The sequence below is a fragment of the Salvelinus namaycush genome, chromosome 32, assembly GCF_016432855.1.
Source record: "Salvelinus namaycush isolate Seneca chromosome 32, SaNama_1.0, whole genome shotgun sequence".
NCBI lineage: Eukaryota > Metazoa > Chordata > Actinopteri > Salmoniformes > Salmonidae > Salvelinus > Salvelinus namaycush.
The window spans coordinates 32,077,032-32,094,531 of NC_052338.1; the positions used below are offsets into that span (position 1 = coordinate 32,077,032).

The 17,500-nt window shown below is 49.4% G+C and overlaps 1 protein-coding gene across 2 annotated transcripts in view; it reads right to left on the bottom strand.

Moving 5' to 3' along the window:
* LOC120026945 (1-acylglycerol-3-phosphate O-acyltransferase ABHD5-like) overlaps nt 1–17,500 on the bottom strand; it is a 25,026-nt gene that overhangs the window by 5,993 nt on the left and 1,533 nt on the right. The window contains exons 1-6 of one of the 2 annotated variants that reach the window (XM_038971727.1): nt 13,481–13,523; nt 9,419–9,504; nt 8,792–9,239; nt 5,565–5,719; nt 209–320; nt 1–51 (exon numbers count right to left, since the gene is read on the bottom strand). The exon at nt 1–51 is cut by the window's left edge and continues 130 nt beyond it. In XM_038971727.1, the coding sequence (XP_038827655.1) occupies nt 1–51; nt 209–320; nt 5,565–5,719; nt 8,792–9,239; nt 9,419–9,428 (776 nt within the window). In that variant the 5' untranslated portion in view covers nt 9,429–9,504; nt 13,481–13,523. Of the gene's footprint in view, nt 52–208; nt 321–5,564; nt 5,720–8,791; nt 9,240–9,418; nt 9,505–13,480; nt 13,524–17,500 lie in introns of those variants that run through there. The other variant, XM_038971726.1, reaches the window with a different exon arrangement.

Here is a 17,500-nt window from a genome sequence, read left to right on the forward strand (position 1 = left end):
CTCTTAGCCAAGCCATATGGTACCGTCATGTTCTTAAACGCTGCTTCACCACTATGGAGCGAGAACGGGTGTTAGAGTGTGTGTGTGTGTGTGTGTGTGTGTGTGTGTGTGTGTGTGTGTGTGTGTGTGTGTGTGTGTGTGTGTGTGTGTGTGTGTGTGTGTGTGTGTGTGTGTGTGTGTGTGTGTGTGTGTGTGCGTGCGTGCCTACCTGGGTGTCTGTGCATTGAGATGGTAGATGTAGTCTGATACAGTGTTGTCATCAAACACTGAAGAGTACTTCTGTTTAAAATCTGACCTGATGGTCTGGACCAGCATAGGACCTGAGAGAGTAAGAGAGGGAGGGAGGAGGAATGGAGAGAGGGGGGAGGAGGAATGGAGAGCGGAATGGAGAGAGGGAGGGAGGAGGAATGGAGAGAGGGGGGAGGAGGAATGGAGAGCGGAATGGAGAGAGGGAGGGAGGAGTAATGGAGAGAGGGGGGAGGAGGAATGGAGAGCGGAATGGAGAGAGGGGGGAGGAGGAATGGAGAGAGGGATAGAGGAGGAATGGAGAGAGGAATGGAGAGAGGGGGGGAGGAGGAATGGAGAGAGGGATGGAGGAGGAATGGAGAGAGGAATGGAGAGAGGGGGGAGGAGGAATGGCGAGAGGAATGGAGAGAGGAATGGAGAGCGGGATGGAGGAGGAATGGAGAGAGGGATGGAGGAGGAATGGAGAGCGGGATGGAGGAGGAATGGAGAGAGGGGGGAGGAGGAATGGAGAGCGGAATGGAGAGAGGGATGGAGGAGGAATGGAGAGAGGGATGGAGGAGGAATGGAGAGAGGGATGGAGGAGGAATGGAGAGAGGGAGGGAGGAGGAATGGAGAGAGGGATGGAGAGAGGAATGGAGAGAGGGGGAGGAGGAATGGAGAGAGGGATGGAGGAGGAATGGAGAGAGGAATGGAGAGAGGGATGAAGAGAGGAATGGAGAGAGGGATGGAGAGAGGAATGGAGAGAGGGGGGAGGAGGAATGGAGAGAGGGATGGAGGAGGAATGGAGAGAGGAATGGAGAGAGGGATGGAGAGAGGAATGGAGAGAGGGATGGAGAGAGGGATGGAGGAGGAATGGAGAGAGGGAGGGAGGAGGAATGGAGAGAGGGATGGAGGAGGAATGGAGAGAGGAATGGAGAGAGGAATGGAGAGAGTGAGGAGGAATGGAGAGAGGGAGGAGGAATGGAGAGAGGGAGGGAGGAGGAATGGAGAGAGGGAGGGAGGAGGAATGGAGAGAGGAATGGAGAGAGGGATGGAGAGAGGAATGGAGAGAGGGGGGAGGAGGAATGGAGAGAGGGATGGAGGAGGAATTGAGAGAGGAATGGAGAGAGGGATGGAGAGAGGAATGGAGAGAGGGATGGAGAGAGGAATGGAGAGAGGGATGGAGGAGGAATGGAGAGAGGGAGGGAGGAGGAATGGAGAGAGGGATGGAGAGAGGAATGGAGAGAGGGGGGAGGAGGAATGGAGAGAGGGATGGAGGAGGAATGGATAGAGGAATGGAGAGAGGAATGGAGAGAGGGGGGAGGAGGAATGGAGAGAGAGAGGGAGGAGGAATGGAGAGAGGGAGGGAGGAGGAATGGAGAGAGGGAGGGAGGAGGAATGGAGAGAGGAATGGAGAGAGGGATGGAGAGAGGAATGGAGAGAGGGATGGAGGAGGAATGGAGAGAGAGAGGTAGGAGGAATGGAGAGAAAGAGGGAGGAGGAATGGAGAGAGGGGAGGGAGGAGGAATGGAGAGTGGAAGGGGGAATGGAGGGGGGGGGGGGTGGAGAGAGGGGGAGGGAGAGAGGGAATAGTCCACGAATTAACACCTTTCATGTTGTGACATCTTGCAAGTCTTTCAACTTGCAAGATGTGTTCTTCAAAGTAGCCACACTTTGCCTTGATGACAGCTTTGCACACTCTTGGTATTCTCTCAACCAGCTTCATGGGGTAGTCACCTGGAATGCATTTCAATTAACAGGTGTGCCTTGTTAAAAGTTAATTTGTGGACTTTCTTTCCTTCTTAATGCGTTTGAGCCCATCAGTTGTGTTGTTAAAAGTTAAGGGTGGTATACAGAAGATAAACGACAGTCCATCATTACTTTAAGACATGAAGGTCAGTCAATCCGGAAAATTTCAAGAACTTTGAATGTTTCTTCAAGTGCAGTCGCAAAAACCATCAAGCACTATGATGAAACTGTCTGTCATGATGACCGCCACAGGAAAGGAAGACCCAGAGTTACCTCTGCTGCAGAGGATAAGTTAATTAGAGTTAACTGCACTTCAGATTGCAGCCCAAATAAATGCTTCACAGAGTTCAAGTAACAGACACATCTCAACATCAACTGTTTAGAGGAGACAGCGTGAATCAGTCGTTCATGGTCGATTACTGCTAAGAAACCACTACTAAAGGACACCAATAATAATAAGAGACTTGATGGGCCAAGAAACACGAGCAACGAACATTAGACCGGTGGAAATCTGTCCTTTGGTCTGATGAGTCCAAATTTTTTATTTTTGGTTCCACTCACCGTGTGTTTCTGAGACACAGAGTAGGTGAACGGATGATCTCCGCATGTGTGGTTCTCACCGTGAAGCATGGAGGAGGAGGTGTGATGGTGTGGGGGTGCTTTGCTGGTGACACTGTCAGTGATTTATTTAGAATTCAAGGCACACTTAACCAGCATGGCTACCACAGCATTCTGCAGTGATACGCCATCCCATCTGGTTTGCGCTCAGTGGGACTATCATTTGTTTTTCAACAGGACAATGACCCAACACACCTTCAGGCTGTGTAAGGGCTATTTGACCAAGAAGGAGAGTGATGGAGTGCTGCGTCAGATGGCCTGGCCTCCACAATCACTCGACCTCAACCCAAATGAAATGGTTTGGGATGAGTTGGACTGCAGAGTGAAGGAAAAGCAGCCAACAAGTGCTCAGCATACGTGGGAACTCCTTCAAGACTGTTGGAAATGCATTCCAGGTGAAGATGGTTGAGAGAATGCCAAGTGTTCAAAGAAGTCATCAAGGCAAAGGGTGGCTTTGAAGAATCTAAAATATACAATAGATTTAGATTTGTTTAACACTTTTTTGGTTACTACATGAGTCTATATGTACTATTTCATAGTTTTGATGTCTTCAGCATTATTCTACATGGTAGAAAATAGTAAAAATAAAGAAAAACCCTTGAATGAGTGGGTGTGTCCAACTTTTGACTGGTGCTGTGTATCATACCCAGTGGTCCAGCCAGTTTAAGTATATATATCGTACCCGGTGGTCCAGCCAGTCTTAGTATGTACAGTGCTTTTGGAAAGTATTCCGACCCTTTGACGTTTTTCACATTTTGTTACGTTACAGCCTTATTCTAAAATGTATTAAATGTTTTTTTCCATCATCAATCTACACACAATACCCCATAATGACATAGCAAAACACCTGTATTTGGGGAGTTTCTCCCATTCTTCTCTGCAGAACCTCTCAAGCTCTGTCAGGTTGGATGGGGAGCGTTGCTGCACAACTATTTTCAGGTCTCTCCAGAGATGTTCGATCAGGTTCAAGTCTGGGCTCTGGCTGGGCCACTCAAGGACATTCAGAGACTTGTCCCGATGCCACTCCTGTGTTGTCTTGGCTGTGTGCTTAGGGTCGTTGTCCTGTTGGAAGGTGAACCTTCGCCCCAGTCAGGTCCTGAGTGCTCTGGAGCAGGTTTTCATCAAGGATCTCTCTGTTCTTTGTTCCGTTCATCTTTCCCTAGATTCTGACTAGTCTTCCAGTCCCTGACGCTGAAAAACATCCCCACAGCATGATGCTGTCACTTTTTCCTCATGGTCTGAGAGTCCTTTAGGTTCCTTTTGGCAAACTCCAAGTGGGCTGTCATGTGCTTTTTACTGAGGAGTGGCTTCCGTCTGGCCATTCTACCATAAAGGCCTGATTGGTGGAGTGCTGCAGAGATGGTTGTCCTACTGGAAGGTTCTCCCATCTCCACAGAGAAACCCTGGAGCTCTGTCAGAGTGACCATCGGGTTCTTGTTCACCTCCCTGACCAAGGCCCTTCTCCCCCGATTGCAGTTTGGCCAGGCGGCCAGCTCTAGGAAGAGTCTTGGTGGTTCCAAACTTCTTCCATTTAAGAATGATGGAGGCCACTGTGTTCTTGGGGACCTTCAATGCTGCAGACATTTTTTGGTACCCTTCCCCAGATCTGTGCCTCGACACAATCCTGTCTCGGAGCTCTACAGACAATTCCTTCGACCTCGTGGCTTGGTTTTTGCTCTGACATGCACTGTCAACTCTGGGACCTTATATAGACAGGTGTGTGCCTTTCCAAATCATGTCCAATCAGTTGAATTTACCACAGGTAAATCTAAGGATGAACAATGGAAACAGGATTCACCTGAGCTCAATTTCGAGTCTCATAGCAAAGAGTCTGAATACTTATGTAAATAAGGTATTTCTGTTTTTTATTTTTCATGCATTTGCAAAAATATAAAAAAAACTGTTTTTGCTTTGTCATTATGGGGTATTGTGCTTAGATTGCTGAGGATTAAAAATATATATATTTTAGAATAAGACTGTAACGTAACAAAATGTGGAAAAAGTCAAGGGGTCTGAATACTTTCCGAAGGACCATCTTACCCAGTGGTCCAGCCAGTCTTAGTGTTTATATCTTACCCAGTGGTCCAGCCAGTCTTAGTGTTTATATCTTACCCAGTGGTCCAGTCAGTCTTAGTGTTTATATCTTACCCAGTGGTCCAGTCAGTCTTAGTGGTCCAGCCAGTCTTAGTGTTTATATCTTACCCAGTGGTCCAGTCAGTCTTAGTGGTCCAGTCAGTCTTAGTGTTTATATCTTACCCAGTGGTCCAATCAGTCTTAGTGTTTATATCTTACCCAGTGGTCCAGTCAGTCTTAGTGTTTATATCTTACCCAGTGGTCCAGCCAGTCTTAGTGTTTATATCTTACCCAGTGGTCCAGTCTTAGTGTTTATATCTTACCCAGTGGTCCAGCCAGTCTTAGTGTTTATATCTTACCCAGTGGTCCAGTCAGTCTTAGTGTGTATATCTTACCCAGTGGTCCAGTCAGTCTTAGTGGTCCAGCCAGTCTTAGTGTTTATATCTTACCCAGTGGTCCAATCAGTCTTAGTGTTTATATCTTACCCAGTGGTCCAGCCAGTCTTAGTGTTTATATCTTACCCAGTGGTCCAGCCAGTCTTAGTGTTTATATCTTACCCAGTGGTCCAGTCAGTCTTAGTGTGTATATCTTACCCAGTGGTCCAGCCAGTCTTAGTGTTTATATCTTACCCAGTGGTCCAGTCAGTCTTAGTGGTCCAGCCAGTCTTAGTGTTTATATCTTACCCAGTGGTCCAATCAGTCTTAGTGTTTATATCTTACCCAGTGGTCCAGTCAGTCTTAGTGTTTATATCTTACCCAGTGGTCCAGTCAGTCTTAGTGTTTATATCTTACCCAGTGGTCCAGCCAGTCTTAGTGTTTATATCTTACCCAGTGGTCCAATCAGTCTTAGTGTTTATATCTTACCCAGTGGTCCAGCCAGTCTTAGTGTTTATATCTTACCCAGTGGTCCAGCCAGTCTTAGTGTAGCCAGGAGGTTGAAGGGACTCATGATGACCCCCATGGCTCTGATCCACACGGGGATAGACTTCTCCTGATCCATGCTCTCTGGGCGGGCCGGGAACCCCCATGGCTCCACCAGGATCAGGTGTTTTACCCTGTAAACACACATAGTGTGAACACACACACTGAGTGTACAAAACATTAAGAACACCTTCCTAATATAGAGTAGCACCTCCCCCTTTGACCTCAGAACAGTCTCAACTCGTCCGGGCATGGACTCTACAAGGTGTCAAAAGCGTTCCACAGGGACGTTGACCCATGTTGACTGAAATGCTTCCCACAGTTGTGTCAAATTGGCTGGATGTCCTTTGGGTGGTGGACCATTCTTGATACACACAGAGTGTGAAAAACCCAGCAGTGTTGAGTTCTAGACACAAACCGGTGCGCCTGTCACCTACTACCAGACCCCGTTCAAAGGCACCTACTACCAGACCCCGTTCAAAGGCACCTACTACCAGACCCCGTTCAAAGGCACCTACTACCAGACCCCGTTCAAAGGCACCTACTACCAGACCCCTTTCAAAGGCATTTAAATATTTTGTCTTGCCCATTCACCCTCTGAATGGCAGACATAAACAATCCATCTCAAATTGTCTCAAGGCTTAACAATCCTTCTTAACCTGTCTCCTCCCCTTCATCTACACTAATTGAAGTGGATTTAACAAGTGATATCAATGAGGGATCATAGTTTTCACCTGGATTCACCTGGTCTGTCTTTGTCAGCTAAACTCAACTGGTCCAGACCCAGAGAAGGGTCAATCCGGACCGGAAAACATTGCATTTTGTTATATTTTTAGACAGCTTTTTTTTTTTTTATCACCTGGGCACCGCGGTGATTTTTCCCAAACCATGTTGACTTCATCCAGAAGCTGATGGATAACTTCACGGCTCGCTTTGATGACATCACTGTTGGAAGAGAACTGCTGCTGCTCATCCAGAACTCCTTCTTGGTCAAAAGAATGTGAAAAGTTGTCAGAAGAAGCAACACAGATCTTCAGATGGGTAGATGTTGCATCACTGCAGCTGGAGTTGATTGAGCTGAACGTGTCTTTGAAGGAGCAGGCTGGTGACTGTGACCCTGTCACTTCCTGGGGAAAAATGTTGCCTGCAGCTGAAGTCCTCATTCTCAAGAAACCTGCTCTTGTTTGACTCCACATACAGCTGTGAATCAGCCTTCTCCACAATTAACTTTCTTAAAAACAAAAGCCGCACCAACCACAACAATGAACACCTGCACCATTGTCTCAGGGTTGCTCTCACACCATTTGTGCCAAAGTTCAAAGCACTGGGAGGAGACAGAACAATGTAATTTCTCATTGATGCAAGGGCAAGGCCCACAGTGACTTCTACATGAATACTGCATGGCCCACAGTGACTTCTACATGAATACTGCATGGCCCAGAGTGACTTCTACATGAATACTGCATGGCCCAGAGTGACTTCTACATGAATACTGCATGGCCCAGAGTGACTTCTACATGAATACTGCATGGCCCAGAGTGACTTCTACATGAATACTGCATGGCCCACGGTGACTTCTACATGAATACTGCATGGCCCACAGTGACTTCTACATGAATACTGCATGGCCCAGAGTGACTTCTACATGAATACTGCATGGCCCAGAGTGACTTCTACATGAATACTGCATGGCCCACGGTGACTTCTACATGAATACTGCATGGCCCACAGTGACTTCTACATGAAAACTGCATGGCCCAGAGTGACTTCTACATGAATACTGCATGACCCACAGTGACGTCTACATGAATACTGCATGGCCCAGAGTGACTTCTACATGAATACTGCATGGCCCACAGTGACTTCTACATGAATACTGCATGGCCCACAGTGACTTCTACATGAATACTGCATGGCCCACAGTGACTTCTACATGAATACTGCATGGCCCACAGTGACTTCTACATGAATACTGCATGGCCCACAGTGACTTCTACATGAATACTGCATGGCCCACAGTGACTTCTACATGAATACTGCATGGCCCAGAGTGACTTCTACATGAATACTGCATGGCCCAGAGTGACTTCTACATGAATACTGCATGGCCCACAGTGACTTCTACATGAATACTGCATGGCCCACAGTGACTTCTACATGAATACTGCATGGCCCACAGTGACTTCTACATGAATACTGCATGGCCCACAGTGACTTCTACATGAATACTGCATGGCCCACAGTGACTTCTACATGAATACTGCATGGCCCACAGTGACTTCTACATGAATACTGCATGGCCCAGAGTGACGTTCTGATTATCATTTTTCTTCAACTCTCCTTTGTTCTCCAGAAAACATGCACTTTATTTTATTTAAATAAATACAAATTATTCAAAGCCCATGTTATTTTACCTTTATTTAACTAGGCAAGTCAGTTAAGAACAAATTCTTATTTTCAATGATGACCTAGGAACAGTGGGCCTTGCCCTTGCATCAATGAGAAATTACATTGTTCTGTCTCCTCCCAGTGCTTTGAACTTTGGCACAAATGGTGTGAGAGCAACTCTGAGACAATGGTGCAGGTGTTCATTGTTGAGCCTGGCGCGGTTTCTGTTTTTACTGCCTTGTTCAGGGGCAGAACGACAGATTTTTACCTTGTCAGCTCGGGGATTCGATCTTGCAACCTTTTCGGTTACTAGTCCAACGCTCTAACCACTAGGCTACCTGCTGTCCCTACACTCTAACCACTAGTCTACCTTCCGCCATGTACAGTGGTTCACAGTGCACTTTTTGCATAGACAATGATGCAACCACTTTTGTTCTTCAGCAATGTTGATACAATTTTGCACATGTTTACATTCGAAAGAAGTTGTAATTCATTTAAATTCTTAGTCTAATTTATTGTATTTCATGTAAATGTCATATAACAAGGTGTTTCCTATGTCGTAGACGACTATGCTTGTTACTACGCTGTACCACAGCGCCGATAAAGGACGGTATCCATCCGGACCTTTGTCACCTGGGAGATTTGTGTCACTGGACCTTCTCCAATAGTAGTTGAGTATCCCTGGTCTATGTCATGAAAAAAAGCAGGTGTTCCTAATGTTTTGTACACTCAGTGTCCGTTTGAACACACAGTATGAACACAAACACAAACACACGAACCCCCCCCCCCCTTCCTCTCGTCCCTCTCGTCCCGCTGACCTGTGTGGGTGTGTAAGTGTGTAAGCAGCAGCCAGGTATCCTCCCAGGTTGTGTCCCAGCAGGATCATCTCCTCCAGGCCCACCCTGTCCCTCCACTCCTCCAGGGCCCCTAGGAACTGCTCCTCTGCCCCCTGGGGGTCCACGCTGAACAGAGGCCTGCTGCTTCGACCGAACCCCAGCAGATCCAGGGCATACACGGCTCCACTGCCACACAAAGAGTCCAGGTTCTGAGCCCACAGACCCACACCGCCCCCAAACCCATGGAGCAGCACCAGCGGAGGACGGGGACGGCGCTGGAGAGATGGCTGGGGAGAAGAGGGATGAGGCTGGGGCTGAGACTGGGGCTGGGGGGGTAGCGAGGGATGTGCTTTGGCGTTGAAGGCTATGGTCCAGACATAGTTGCCATTGGATATCGGGACATCTTGCCTGGAGAATGGGGTCTTCACAGCTGAGAGGAGAGAAATGGATGGAGGGACGGAGGAGAAAGATGAAAGGGAACAGCAAAATGAGAGAGGAGATAAGATGTGCAAGTATGATGGGTAGGAGAGAGGATGTAGGCATACACACACACACACACACACACACACACACACACACACACACACACATACACACACACACTCTTACCCTTGAGCATTTTGTCCTCTGCATCCTTTAGCTGAGAGAGGGAGGTGGGGCACCAAGATGGAAGCCAACTGGAGATACACCTGTACCTGCACACACACACAACATTGCGTAAACGGTCCTGCTGATGTTTTCGAAGAAAACCCAGTGACTCAGTAAACTTTGACATCCTGCGATCACCAAGTCAGACTTCTAAAACAACAACAGCTTTATAGAAAACTTCTACAATAATGTCCAGTTATCTACAGTTGTCTAGCTATGTTTAATATAACAAACGTTTACAATAATGTCCCCTTCTCTACAGTAGTCTAGCTATGTTTAATATAACAAACTTCTACAATAATGTCCAGTTATCTACAGTAGTCTAGCTATGTTCAATATAACAAACGTTTACAATAATGTCCAGTTATCTACAGTAGTCTAGCTATGTTTAATATAACAAACTTCTACAATAATGTCCCCTTATCTACATTAGTCTAGCTATGTTTAATATAACAAACGTTTACAATAATGTCCCCTTATCTACATTAGTCTAGCTATGTTTAATATAACAAACGTTTACAATAATGTCCCCTTATCTACATTAGTCTAGCTTTGTTTAATATAAAACAACATGACAACCAATGTGCAACAAGGTCTCCCTCTGGCTGAATAGTAAGACAGGGTAGTCTACTATCGATTGGGTCATCATTTCAGTGTAACAAGGAACAAAACCCTTTATAGAATCAATGATAAGACTCTATTTAGCTACAGGTTTGAAAAACATTCTGAATGTGACAAAGTTATGTGGCTGGCTACAATGACTGGTGGTTGTGTGTTTGTGTCTTGGTAGTGACTGTCACGGCTGTTGAATGAATTAGACCAAGGTGCAGCGTGGTCAGCGTACATATTACTTTATTATTATGACGCCGACAAAAACAATAAACAATCCAAAACAAACCGTGAAGCTAAAGGCTAAGTGCCACAAACAAAGTCAACTTCCCACAAGGACAGGTGGGAAAAAGGGCTACCTAAGTATGGTTCTCAATCAGAGACAACGATAGACTGCTGTCCCTGATTGAGAACCCTACCTGGCCAAAACATAGAAATACAAATAATAGAACATAGAATACCCACCCCAAATCACACCCTGACCAAACCAAATAGAGACATAAAAAGGATCTCTAAGGTCAGGGCGTGACAGTACCCCCCCCCCCAAAGGTGCGGACTCCGGCCGCAAAACCTGAACCTATAGGGGAGGGTCTGGGTGGGCATCTATCCGCGGTGGCGGCTCAGGTGCGGGACGCAGACCCCGCTCCACCACTGGCTCACCCCACTTTGGTGGCACCTCTGGTGCGGGGACCCTCGTAGCCGACCCTGGACTGGGGACCCTCGTAGCGGGCCCCGGACTGGGCACCCTCGTTGCGGGCCCCGGACTGGGCACCCTCGTTGCGAGCCCCGGACTGGGCACCCTCGTTGCGGGCCCCGGACTGGGCACCCTCGTTGCGGGCTCCGGACTGGAGAACGTCGCTGGAGGCTCCGGACTGGAGGACGTCGCTGGAGGCTCCGGACTGGAGGACGTCGCTGGAGGCTGCGGACTGGAGACCTTCCATGGATCGTCAGTGGAGGCTTCTTGCCATGGATCATCACTAGAGGCTTCGTGCCATGGATCATCACTGGAGGCTTCTTGCCATGGATCATCACTGGAGGCTTCTTGCCATAGATCATCATTGGAGGCTTCGTGCCATGGATCATCACTGGAGTCTTCTTGCCATGGATCATCACTGGAGGCTTCGTGCCATGGATCATCACTGGAGGCTTTGTGCCATGGATCATCACTGGAGACTTCGTGCCATGGATCATCACTGGAGGCTTTGTGCCATGGATCATCACTGGAGACTTCGTGCCATGGATCATCACTGGAGGCTTCGTGCCATGGATAATCACTGGAGGGAGGAGACGTATGGGCAGTCTGGTACGTGGAGCTGCCACAGGACTCACCAGGCTGGAGAGACATACATGAGGACCTGTCCTTGGCAGAGGCACCGGATACACTGGGCCGTGGAGGCACCTTGGAGGTCTCGAGCTTGGAGCCTGCACAACCCGTTCTGGCTGGGTGGTTATCTTCACCCTGCAAATGCGGGGCGCTGGCACAGGACGCACTGGGCTGTGCAGACGTACCGGAGACACAGTGCGCAGAGCCGGCGCAGGATATACTGGGCCGAGGAGGCGCACTGGAGATCTGGAGAGCAGGGCTGGCACAACCCGTCCTGGCTGGATGCTCACCCTAGCCCGGCCGATGCGGGGAGCTGGAATGTAGCGCACCGGGCTAAGAACGCGTACTGGAGACACGGGCTTCCTTGCTAGCCGTGTTCCCTCGTAACGCTGCCGCTCTGCTTTCGCTGCCTCCAGTTCCTCCCGTGGACGGCGATACTCCCCAGCCTGCCTCCAGGGTCCCTTACCATCCAGTATCTCCTCCCATGTCCATTTCTCCAGATAGCGCTGCTCCCCCTTACCACGCTGCTTGGTCCCTTGGTGGTGGGAGGTTCTGTCACGGCCGTTGAATGAAGTAGACCAAGGTGCAGCGTGGTGAGCGTACATATTACTTTATTATTATGACGCCGACAAAAACAATAAACAATCCAAAACAAACCGTGACGCTTAAGGCTAAGTGCCACAAACAAAGTCAACTTCCCACAAAGACAGGTGGGAAAAAGGGATACCTAAGTATGGTTCTCAATCAGAGACAACGATAGACAGCTGTCCCTGATTGAGAACCCTACCCGGCCAAAACATAGAAATACAAATAGTAGAACATAGAATACCCACCCCAAAGCAAACCCTGACCAAACCAAATAGATTCATAAAAAGGATCTCTAAGGTCAGGGCGTGACAGTGACAGACATATCCACGGGTTTAATAATCTTATCTCCACTGAGCTATGTCATTCTGTAATAAATACTGTACATTCAAAGGTCCAAGTGACGTAGCGGCACCAAGTTCACAGGAAGGAATATATCCATTTGTCAAGGTAGATCATTTTATACAAATAAAATTACATGCATAGCTTTGTCACAAAATCAAACATATTTTAGTGAACAAAAAAATTTGATCGTAGAGGTGCTGTGTGTTTGCATTCTAGTCGGGCCTACTAAATCAAGTAATTGGGCTTTTTAAAAGAATGTTTACATCAGCATGTTTACATCAGAGTCATTAACATTGAGGCATATTGCTCAACGAGGACTATCATTCCTTAAACATTCTGTAAGTTGTGGAACTCTTTAGAACAGCTCACTATAATAACTGTCAGAGTCGTTTGTATAGGTGGCAGGGAAGTCAGGCGCAGGAGAGTCAAACGTAGTGTAAAATGGAGTCTTTTAATGAAAGTCCAAATACATGCTCCATAACACTAAATAAGAAACGAACAAAACAAATATGGGTACGAAGACCCGTCGCGCACCTATACACATAAAAACAATACTAACAAGAAACAATCTCTGACAAAGACATGAGGGGAAACAGAGGGTTAAATACACAAGAGGATAATGGATGGGATTGAAAACAGGTGTGTGGGAAGACAAGACAAAACCAATGGAAAATGAAAAATGGATCGATGATGGCTAGAAGACCGGTGACGTCGACCGCTGAACACCGCCCGAACAAGGAGAGGCAACGACTTCGGCAGAAGTCGTGACAGTACCCCCCCCCCTGACGCGCGGCTCCAGCAGCGCGTCGACACCGGCCTCGGGGACGACCCGGAGGGCGAGGTGCAGGGCGATCCGGATGGAGGCGGTGGAATTCTTTTAACATGGAAGGATCTAAAACGTCCTCCACCGGAACCCAGCATCTCTCCTCCGGCCCGTACCCCTCCCAGTCCACGAGGTACTGAAGGCCCCTCGCCCGACGTCTCGAATCCAAAATGGATCGAATAGAGTACGCCTGGACCCCCTCGATGTCAAGAGGAGGTGGAGGAACTTCACGCACTTCAGCCTCCTGGAGCGGGCCAGCCACCACCGGCCTGAGGAGAGACACATGGAACGAGGGGTTAATACGGTAATTAGTGGGCAGTTGTAACCTATAACATACCTCGTTCACTCTCCTCAGGACTTTAAACGGCCCCACAAACCGCGGACCCAGCTTCCGGCAGAGCAGGCGGAGGGGCAGGTTTCGGGTCGAGAGCCAGACCCTGTCCCCTGGTGCGAACACCGGGGCCTCACTGCGGCGACGGTCTGCGCCAATTTTCTGGCGCCTTATGGCGCGCTGAAGGTGGACGTGGGCTGCCTCCCAGGTTTCCTCAGCGCGCCGAAACCAATTGTCCACCGCAGGAGCCTCGGTCTGGCTCTGATGCCAAGGAGCCAGAACCGGCTGATACCCTAATACACATTGAAAAAGAGTGAGGTTAGTGGAGGAGTGACGTAGCCAGTTCTGGGCCATCTCTACCCAGGGCACGAACTTCGCCCACTCCCCCGGCCGGTCCTGGCAATAGGACCGCAAAAACCTGCCCACATCCTGGTTAACTCTCTCCACCTGCCCATTACTCTCGGGGTGAAAACCTGAGGTAAGACTAACCGAGATCCCCAGACGTTCCATGAACGCCTTCCAGACCCTTGATGTGAACTGGGGACCCCGATCAGACACTATATCCTCAGGCACCCCATAGTGCCGGAAAACGTGTGTAAACAGGGCCTCTGCAGTTTGTAAGGCCGTAGGGATACCGGGCAAAGGGAGGAGACGACAGGACTTCGAAAACCGATCCACAACGACCAGGATCGTGGTGTAACCCTGTGAAGGTGGAAGATCAGTCAAAAAATCCACCGACAGGTGCGACCACGGCTGTTGAGGAACGGGTAAAGGTTGAAGCTTACCTCTGGGCAGGTGTCTAGGAGCCTTGCACTGGGCGCACACCGAGCAGGAGGAAACATAAATCCTCACGTCCTTGGCTAAAGTGGGCCACCAGTACCTCCCATCAAGACAGCGCATCGTCCGACCTATCCCTGGATGACCAGAGGAGGGTGACGTGTGAGCCCAATAGATCAATCGGTCGCGGACAGCAGACGGAACGTACAGACGACCAGCTGGACACTCAGGAGGAGAGGGCTCTGCACGTGACGCCCGCTCAATGTCCGCGTCCAGCTCCCACATTACTGGCGCCACCAAACACGAAGCTGGGAGTATGGGAGTGGGATCCATGGACCGCTCCTCTGTGTCATACAGCCGAGACAATGCGTCTGCCTTGACGTTCTGGGAGCCCGGTCTGTAAGTAAGGGTAAACACAAAACGAGTGAAAAACATGGCCCACCTTGCCTGGCGAGGATTCATTCTCTTCGCCTGCCGGATGTACTCCAGATTGCGGTGGTCAGTCCAGATGAGAAAAGGGTGTTTAGCCCCCTCAAGCCAATGCCTCCACGCCTTCAAGGTCTGTACGACAGCTAACAGCTCCCGGTCCCCCACATCATAGTTTCGCTCCGCCGAGCTGAGCTTCTTCGAAAAGAAAGCACAGGGGCGAAGCTTCAGTGGCACACCCGAACGCTGAGAGAGCACTGCTCCTATCCCAGCTTCGGATGCGTCCACCTCCACTATGAATGGCAAAGAGGGATCCGGATGAGCCAACACAGGCACCGAGATAAACAGAGTCTTCAGGTGTCCAAAAGCCCTGTTCGCCTCAGCCGACCACTGCAAGCGCACCGGGCCCCCCTTTAGCAGTGAGGTAATGGGAGCAGCCACCTGACCAAAACCCCGGATAAACCTCCGGTAGTAATTGGCAAACCCTAAAAAACGCTGCACCTCCTTTACCGTGGTTGGAGTCGGCCAATTACGAACGGCAGTAATGCGGTCGCTCTCCATCTCCACTCCTGAAGTGGAAATCCGATGCCCTAGGAAGGAGATGGATTGTTGGAAGAACAAGCATCTCAGCCTTGACATATAGATCATGCTCCAACAGGCGACCAAGCACCCTGCGCACCAGGGACACATGCTCGGCGCGTGTAGCAGAGTATATCAGAATATCATCGATATACACCACTACACCCTGCCCATGCAGGTCCCTGAAGATCTCATCTACAAATGATTGGAAAACTGATGGAGCATTCATCAACCCATATGGCATGACAAGGTACTCATAATGACCTGAGGTGGTGCTAAATGCCGTCTTCCACTCATCACCCTTCCGAATACGCACCAGATTGTACGCACTCCTGAGATCCAATTTTGTGAAGAAGCGTGCCCCGTTCATTGACTCAATAACTGTATTTATCAGAGGTAACGGGTAACTATATTTCACCGTGATTTTATTGAGACCTCGATAATCAATGCACGGGCGTAAACCGCCATCCTTCTTCTTCACAAAAAAGAAACTCGAAGAGGCTGGTGAAATGGATGGCTGAATGAACCCCTGACGCAGGGATTCAGAGATATATGTATCCATAGCCACCGTCTCCGCTTGCGACAGGGGATACACGTGACTCCTGGGATATGCAGCGTCTACCAGGAGATCTATCGCACAATCCCCCCGTCGATGGGGTGGTAATTGAGTCGCCTTCTTTTTACAGAAGGCGAGAGCCAAATCGGCATATTCGGGGGGAATGCGCACGGTGGAGACCTGGTCTGGACTTTCCACCGTAGTAGCACCAACGGAAACCCCTAAACACCTACCTGAGCACTCTCGCGACCACCCTGTGAGAGCCCTCTGTGGCCAAGAAACAGTGGGGTTATGACAAGTTAACCAGGGTAGGCCTAGCACCACAGAATACGCAGGAGAATCAATAAGGAAAAGACTAATCTTCTCCTTGTGACCCTCCTGCGTTATCATACACAAAGGTGCGGTGACCTCCCTGATAAACCCTGAACCTAATGGTCGACTATCTAAGGCATGAATAGGGAAAGGCATATCCACAGAAACAATAGGGATCCCTAAACTATGAGCTAGATCTTTATTAATGAAATTCCCAGCTGCGCCTGAATCTACTAGCGCCTTATACTGGGAATGCAGGGAAAAGTCCGGAAAAGTGACAGAGACAAACATAAGTGCGACAGAGGGCTCTGGATGAGAATGGTGCCTACTCACCTGGGGTGATGCCAGAGTGCCCTGCCTGCCTTCTCTATTCCCAGAGGAACCAACCCGGCACCGACCAGCAGTGTGATCTCTGCGACCATAAATGGTGCTCGAGCAGGAACCCCCTCCGGTCTCCCTGCGCACCATCCCTCCCAATTCCATAGGTTCGGGAGAGAGGGTGCGGGAGGATGGAACAACCAGACCCCGATCTAGACGTCCACGAGTAGCCAGCATGTTGTCCAGCCTGATGGACATGTCCACCAGCTGGTCGAAGTTGAGGGTGGTGTCTCTACAGGCCAGCTCCCGACGGACGTCCTCGCGTAGACTACAGCGGTACTGGTCGATCAGGGCCCTGTCGCTCCATCCAGCGCCGGCAGCCAAGGTTCTAAACTCCAAAGCAAACTCCTGTGCACTCCTCGTCTCCTGCCTCAGATGATAGAGGCGCTCACCCGCCGCTTTGCCTTCGGATGGGTGGTCGAATACTCTCCGGAAATGGCGGATGAACTCCTCAAAATCGTCCAACGCCGCATCCTCCTCTCTACACACAGCGCTGGCCCACTCCCGGGCTTTCCCGGTGAGGCATGAGACGAGGGCGCAACTCTTCTCACGGTCTGATGGTACTGGGGAGACCGTGGCCAGATACAACTTAAGTTTAGGCAGGAAACCCTGGCAGCCGGCAGTATCTCCGTTGTATCCAATGGGTAGGGGTAAATGGATTTTGTTCGGTTCAGGAGGGGAAAAAGTGTTCAAGGAATACCCTGGTTGTGGGAGTGGAGGCGCTGGAGAAACTCCCTGTCTCTCCCAGCGGTCCATTTTCTGGACAATGCGATCCATGACTGCGCTCAAACATTCAATCTCCTCCGTTTGTTCCCGGACGCGTTCCTCCACCTCCATGAGCGTAGTGTCCTCTCCTGCTGACTTCATATTGGGTCAGAGATTCTGTCAGAGTCGTTTGTATAGGTGGCAGGGAAGTCAGGCGCAGGAGAGTCAAACGTAGTGTAAAATGGAGTCTTTTAATGAAAGTCCAAATACATGCTCCATAACACTAAATAAGA